We start from the raw sequence: 7,662 nt of genomic DNA, 5'->3' as shown, positions 1-7,662 counted from the left end.
TACTAGTAAAGCACCATACCTTCCCTGCTAACAGCCCAATGTTTAGATACAGCTGACCAACTCTTTTGAATTGAAAGAAAAGTGCAGAACAAATGCATTGGATGTCTCCAATTGAAAAAAAAAAAAAGAGAGAGAAGTAGTGATGATGGCTGGTAAATAGACAACAGTAAATGTGGTTTGTCACTCATTTGAGATGTACTCTAATATTCTAGAACAAAAACTACTAACAGGGAAGAATGTTAAATTTACCTGTTTTACGTCTCGGACAAGATGGAACAGAGTTGGGTTAGTAGGACCTTGTTTCTTTAATGCAAAAAAAAAAAAAAAAGAAAGAAATACAGGTGAGTAATGTTATGACTTAGGTTAATAAATGCCAATATTTCAGACTTTTAAAATGATAATTATTTATTTTCCAACTTAGGATGTGTGAAAGAGTATTAAAGTGATGAACAGAGTGGAAAATTATTTGTTTACTGTTTAAGGCAGGGGAAGGCAACCTTAAAGAGGTGGAAATCTACATGAACAACATGGGAGAAGTCAAAGATCACCAGACACAGTGTTGCCTCCTCTCATCTGATTTAAACCTCTAATTTCCGTACTACCGTCCCGCAATCGCATGCATTGCACGGCAATCATGGGTTAAATCAGGTGGTGAGGAGGCACCACTTGTCAAACACACTCGGTTCGCTTTTTAGAGGAGCGGCAGTACCTGCTGCACTTTTGAATGAGCCCTTAGTTGCATTCCGTAGCGGCACCCTCGTTGCCACATAAAGTTGTGGGGTGGTAAAACCCTACAGTTGAGTTTACCATCCCCAATTCCTACCCCCTTTTAGCTGCTGAGGCAGCAGCTAAAAGTGTACACATGCCACAGCAGGAATTAAACCCCCCGTTGCTTTTGGTGGGTGCTCCCATCTGCCAATCACAACCCATTCAATTAAACGGGACCACTCTGCAAGCACCCCACAAATTCATGCTTCTACTGGCTCCAAGGGGTTAAAGCAGATGGTGAGAAAGCAACAAAATGCTGCCTACTTTAACCCCTTGTTTGCTGTACTGCACAAGGTTGCAGCGCACTTGCAGAGTGGACTCATTCACTTGGACAGGGCGTATAACTACTGCTGCGACTGCAACATATGTAAATCTCTGGCCACTGTCTTAACTATGGGGTTTTACCACCCCCCAATCTACAAATGTAACTGACCCCTTACTGTTCTGACCCCCCTATAAAAGGCTGCTTTCACACTGATGTGCTGCAGTTTACCAGCACCGCAGTGCATTTGCGACTTTCCTGGGTCAGCTGCACTTTGCCATAGACTTTTATTATATCCCGCAGGTGTGGTGCACTTTCCGAAAGTGCACTAAAACTCCTGCATTCAGGGAAGCTGCAGGTATGCTGCACTGCACCCGCAGTGTGGGTAAACCACATCACATCAGTGTGAAAGCAGCCTTTTACTATTATGTCCAGTCTATAGCTTCACACTGACCAGAAGATCTCTTCTTTCCGGCTTCTGGCACCACTCTGGAGACCGCTAACCGGGATAAGAGTTGGAGTGCAGTTGGTATCATTCCGCATTGGGGCTTATGCGGCACTTGCTCTCTAGTACAGCTCCCACTTTACAAGTAGTCCCTCTTTATTGCTTGTTGCCTTGGGATGGCAGGTCAGCAACTCCAGACCACGATCTACCAGTCACCTGCCCGTGATATTGGTAGATCACAATCTACAGGTTGCTGACCCCTGGTTTAAGGGTTAAGTTCACCTTTTTCTAAATTCCAGCCCCCCTATGTACCCATATAGCATTAATGTACTTATTTTGCAAAAATAAAACAGGTTTCCATACCTCACTCTCTTCATAGCAATTTAGAAACACTGCTCGATTACTTCTGCCTTACTTCCTGGACAGACTTTAGGTCGTGACACAGGAAGGAGTTGACCAGCTGAGGGTAGATGATGCAGGGTGTGTGCTAATGAGATAAGCTGATAAACTCCTTCCTGTGTCATGACCTAAAGTCTGTCCAGGAAGTAAGGCAGAAGCAATGGAAAGTGTTTTTAAACAGCTATGAAGAGAGTGAGGTAAGCGAGTCTAGAATTAATGGAAATCGGTTTTATTTTTGCAAAAGAAGCACATTAATGCTATACTGGTACGTGTGGGGGGGGGAATTTAGGAATAAAAAAAGTGAACAAAAAGGTGAACAAAAAGGTGAACATAGCCTTTAAGCCCTGTCTCCTCCCAAAAAAAAAAAACCTTTAAATACAATAGTAAAAGAGTACTGGAATTTCGCTAAGAATTTAAGGAGCTAACAAAATGGTAGCAACAGCACTTGTAAAATGAACATCACCTGACCTAAAATATTTAGTGCAGAAATACATGAACTTTGTGGTGTCAGCAAGGTTTGATTGTTATCAAAGTTGAGATAAAGCCTCTCCCCTTGTCATTACATTGTCTATTAAAGTCAAACTTTACTCTATGCATCCCTTTTCTCTTCTTGTAAAAGAACAGAGCAGCGTTTTTTTGTTTTTTTTATAAAGAGTGCGGTACTGCCCCTCCATGCATGTTATTCGCCTAGGCAAACTATGTGCACAGTGCTCGCTGGCCCTCCCGGATATGCACATCACATATCATGGGAGGCCTTTAGACTTTCATTGACTGAGGAGGGAGGCGGGCCTAGTGGCACATCATTGCGAGACCCCATCAGCTCAACCAGGAAGAGCCGGCGAATCGCTCAATGATATCAGAAGTAAGATGGCAGCACGGGAATGAGCGGTGTCTGCTGACAGAAGACTATCAGCGCTGGATCGGGGGGCTGGGTGAGTATCCAAACTGTGCAGACATTGCCTAAAGGTAGGCAGGGGAATAGGGAAAAAAAAATGGTGAGTAGTTTGAAGGTCCTTTTTAAGTCCTCTACTTACCACTGACGTTTGAACATTTGAAACATTTTAGGCAAAGACAGGTTCTCTTTAAAAGAAGTCTGTGGTTTACTGATGCTCTACAAAAGAAATGGTCACCAGTGGTTGTAAAAGAGCTCTGTAGCTCCTCCCCTGTCCACATGCTGAAGGGTGATAGATGGCCTCACTAGCCAGCAAGAAAAGTGCATACAGAAGGGAGTACATAGCCACAATGCATGCTCTGTTTACAACTCGCTTTACAAAGCATTCTGGAATTGCAGGCAACGGAGACAGCCTGAAACTAGAAATAGAAGTCAACTAATTGCTGAAGAACATCATACAGATACTCTTTAAAAGGCTAGGATACAGCAGGGACTGTAATGCCTGCTAAACAGTACCAAAACTTTAGAATTGAAAAGGCGTTTGAACGGAATCAGTCAATATTAACAAAATGCTCACTTTACACTCCATCTCCATCACAGCATCACTTCATCTAAATGGTAATATACTAGGGAGAGCACAGAAAATGCCAGCATTGGATATTGAAAAATATGGGCACCAGCCACACAGTATCTATGTGGATCAACAATAAAGCGGTTGTATACCCGCTGTTTTTTTTTTTTTTTTCCTACACCTGCAAGGGAAAGGCATAATGAGCTAGTATGCACCGTATACTAGCTCATTATGAGATACTTACCTTAGAATGAGGCGCCGGCATCTCATCCTGTCCACGCCGAGGGAGCTGACATTTCCCCTCGACGTGTCTTCCAGGGTATGTCGTCACTCCCGCGCATGCACATGGGAGACTTCTGTCCGGCAAGCTCCGGAGTTTGCCGGGCTGTCAGCCGAGAATCCCCTGTGCGCAGTCAGCGGCTCATTGCGAGGGGAATGTCTCCTAAACCGTACAGCTTTAGGAGATATTTTTTTTACCTACAGGTAAGCCTTATTATAGGCTTACCTGTAGGTAACAGTTAAAAAAAAAAAAGGTATACAACCACTTTAACAAACGTGTGCTTTGTCAATGCCAATACAATCAAAGCAACAGGATTACTTAACTGCCATCATCCTTAGCGGCACATATTCTCCTTTCCCACATGGCTCTGTTTAACCACCAGGTGCAAAGAGAAATACCCAGTACTTTCAGGTATGGAGAATATGTAATGTTCTCGCCTTTCCCCTACGTGACAGCATTGGTGATTGACCGTTCAGGCACTCACATGGAGGTGGAGAGAAAATCCTCAGCTCTGTATGAGCTCCAAATTGTGACTTCAAACTCACACAGGAATTGCTTTCTTCATTCCAGTGGTTAAATGATTTGGGGAAGGGGTGAAAAGAGTAGAACATACAGCTGGGGAGGGCACAGCTCTTTCATCAGTATTGGGAAAGATCTCTCTAAGGAGAAGTACTGTAAGGACTGCAGTTGGCATGACATTGCAAAACCAGAAGGCAACAATGTAGAGCAGTGGGTCTCAACCTGGGGGTCGGGACCCCCTGGGGGGTCGAATGATGATTTGCCAGGGGTCACCAAATCCTGGGCTGTTCCTAAAGCCCACAACGCTCTCCCAGCCTTTTTGTGACCACCCACCAGGGCAGTTCCTGGAGCCCACGGCCACCCACTCAGCCTCTTCGCAGCCGCCCATTCAGTTCACGGCATGGCTGGGGTGCAGAGATTAGAGGTCAGCTGACTGGTGAGGAATGTGAAGTGGGAGGGGCTGGAGGAGACCCTATTTCCTGATTTTGGCATAGGTGTTACGGCTACGAGACACCACAAAGCCGGAGACACTGTGAGTAACACTCCCTTTGATTACAGTTGCCATTAGAAGTCCCTACTACAGTTCTCAGATGATCTTGATCAAGAGCACCCAAGTTAGCTGATCACAACCCCACCAACACTGCCACTGATCCCCCCCCCCCCCCACCACCAGTACTGCCACTGATAACACCCCCCTCAACAGTACTGCCACTGATAAACCCCCCCCCCCACCAGCACTGCCACTGATGCCGCCCCCCCCCCCCCAGCACTGCCACTGATCCCCACCCCCCACCAGCACTGCCACTGATCCCCACCCCCCACCAGCACTGCCACCGATTCCCCACCCCCCCCCCCCCACCAAGGAGTAAGAGAAGGAATAAAAATAGTGAATACATGGAAGAGAGAGGAAAAGAGGGAGGAACAAAGAAAAGGGGAGAGAAAGAATACGAGAAAGAACAAGAAAGGCAGCTAGAGAGAGGGATGGGGGAAAAAAAACAAGAAAATTATGATAGAGAGAGATAAAAGGGAAAGAAAGGATAACAAAGAGAAAGAGTGGTACATCCTAAAATGGGGTTTTAATACTGTACGAGTGGAAGGGACTCAAGGAGCGCTAAATGTCCGTTGGTTAGGGACGCAAATTACTTGTCTTGCCTTGGGTGCTGACAACCCACACTACGAAAATAATTTTACTGTTAGGGGTCTACAACTTGGGGAATTTTATCAAGGGGTCCTGGCACTAGAAAGGTTGTGAACCACAGATGTAGAAGATTTGTATTTAGATACACAAAGAAGCCAGGAGCATAACGCATAAAACCAACCCAAGTTTTCCTCAAGAATTATGTGCTACTGTATTTAATAAAATAAATAAAAAAAAAAACATTTGCACAGTAAAAAACAGATTAATAGTTCAAAATATAAAGTGAGAGGTTAAAAAATTACTGCCACACTTACAATGTTATACAGCTCTTCCAGTCTAGGGATTGTAAGAAACTTGTGCATGCTGACACCGTTTTCTATGAGAAGTTTGACAAAGCCAACTCTGTCCATTACAAGCGCATCCAGCATGGCTTGTTCCAAAGAACCAACCTGGGGAAATAGTTGATAAACCGGTTACCCAAAACAGAGAGCCCAGAAACACTTTACTTAAAGAAATTCGTAAAATATTACAAAATGAATAAAGCTAGCCATACATGGATCAAAATTCACCTGGTTCAGCAGGGGCGGCCTGAATTTTTGATCCATGCATGGGCACTGTGGTTGTACAGAAGTGGATCTACTGAAGTCTCCCCACTGTCAGAATACAATGACACAGCAAAGAGTATTCCCCCATCCACCTTGAATGTGTGGATGGTGGAATCCGGGAAGTTGAATCAAAGAAAAAAAAAAAAAAAAACCTCATCTTAGCTTGCACACAAAAAGGATGAAGGCAGACTATTTCATATTATTAGGTCATTGATAGTAAAGGACAGCACAAACCAAAAAAAGTAACAATTAAAACACATTTTACATACTAGAGGTTATAGGTCGCGTTATACTGCTGCCAACTAGGGGACTGGGAACTAGCAAACAAAAGCATTGTAGGCCAGCCCAGGATAACCCATCCTACACCCACTATCCCTGTGACAACCTTTAGGGAAGGAAAGACTTCCCCATTATTAGGCCTGGCGTGGTGATCACACCAAGATAGGGAAATCCTTGCTTGGCTGGATAGGTGCATGGATAAATTGAAAGTAGGAGCCTGCTTTTTCCAGGCCGATAATATGATGGGTTGGAGAGTTCTTGAATAGGTTTGGACGAATGGTACTACCTCAAAGGAGGCTACCATAAGGCCTAGAACTATCATGGAGAATCTTAGATAGGCATGCAGATAGGCATCTTGGATGTCCACAGATGCCATGTATTCCCCCCTGTCACCTAGAGGCAGTTACCGACCTTGCGGAGTACATGCAAAATTTTGGAATTTCAAGGAAGCTGTTCAGGGATTTTAAGTCCAGAATAGGACAGATACCCCTGTAGGGTTTTGGTACCATAAACAGGTTTGAGTAGAATCCTTTGAAACATTCTTGTGGTGGTACTGGCATGACTCCCTGGGTTTACCATAACTGATAAAATACCATCAAGCCGCACAGCTGGCCCAATTGGCACTATGCCACATGTGAAAAGACACCTCAGTGAGTCCAAATGAAGGCGCTTTCTTGCAAACCATATATGGTGGAGACCATTAGGTGGATTAAGACCTAAACCCCTAATCCTATACCAATCCTGATCACATTCCTAGGCATTGGGAGGCAGAATGAAAGATAAACAGGATTCAGATCCTGAAACGCTCCCTTGGCACCAATTTGTGGAAAACAGATGTAGCCTGGGAATCTGTTGACAATCATTGCAATGGTGGACCTATAATGGACTCTTCAAAATCAGTGATGATGAGTTTTTCTTCAAGAATATAATCTTTCCTGCAGCAACAAATCACAGGTTACCCAGCAGTCAAATAGACTTTCTTTGAAAAGCTATGCAAAAATTTATCTACAGTGAAAGGTAACATCTCCACAATCCATATGCGATTACATGAGAAAACCCTTAAAACTGTTCTACATGATTTTGGGAAACTGATCTGAACAAGACCTTTGAACATTCTAAGTGGCACAATTTGGTAGCCAACAAATCTAAAGTCTTTTACCACAACCTAATTAGAAGCAAACTAGAGAAGAACACTTACAAAGGTACCTAGTCCCTACGAAAATTGCTAAAATTTTATCCAGGGACATAGTCAAAACGTTTTGGCAAAAATCACCAATTTAGTCAAGAACAAACTCAACTGAATCAGAGTAAATTATAGGTTGTCTAGCATTCTGAATAACAGCCCAACCCGAAGCTGTCTGGGATCCTTGGATTGGTTGCATCTCACCCTCATGACCTGAGCAAAGTTCCTACTGTACTAGACCCTTTACCTCCCTTTCAAATGTTGTTTGCTGAAGTTGATATGGGTACGATTTCACATTTCTATCGCAGTGGAAGAAATTTG

General features: G+C 43.9%; 1 protein-coding gene across 3 annotated transcripts in view; it reads right to left on the bottom strand.

Moving 5' to 3' along the window:
• LOC141131399 (transient receptor potential cation channel subfamily M member 7-like) overlaps positions 1 to 7,662 on the bottom strand; it is a 202,535-nt gene that overhangs the window by 110,260 nt on the left and 84,613 nt on the right. For 2 of the 3 annotated variants that reach the window (XM_073618613.1, XM_073618614.1), the window contains exons 12-13: positions 5,589 to 5,723; positions 250 to 303 (exon numbers count right to left, since the gene is read on the bottom strand). In XM_073618613.1, coding sequence (XP_073474714.1) covers positions 250 to 303; positions 5,589 to 5,723 — 189 coding nt within the window. Of the gene's footprint in view, positions 1 to 249; positions 304 to 5,588; positions 5,724 to 7,662 lie in introns of those variants that run through there. The other variant, XR_012242767.1, reaches the window with a different exon arrangement.

This window comes from Aquarana catesbeiana, linkage group LG03, assembly GCF_042186555.1.
Source record: "Aquarana catesbeiana isolate 2022-GZ linkage group LG03, ASM4218655v1, whole genome shotgun sequence".
In the NCBI taxonomy this organism is placed as follows: domain Eukaryota; kingdom Metazoa; phylum Chordata; class Amphibia; order Anura; family Ranidae; genus Aquarana; species Aquarana catesbeiana.
The sequence above is the reverse complement of the archived record's forward strand: the minus strand, read 5'-3'. Positions and strand labels throughout refer to the sequence as shown.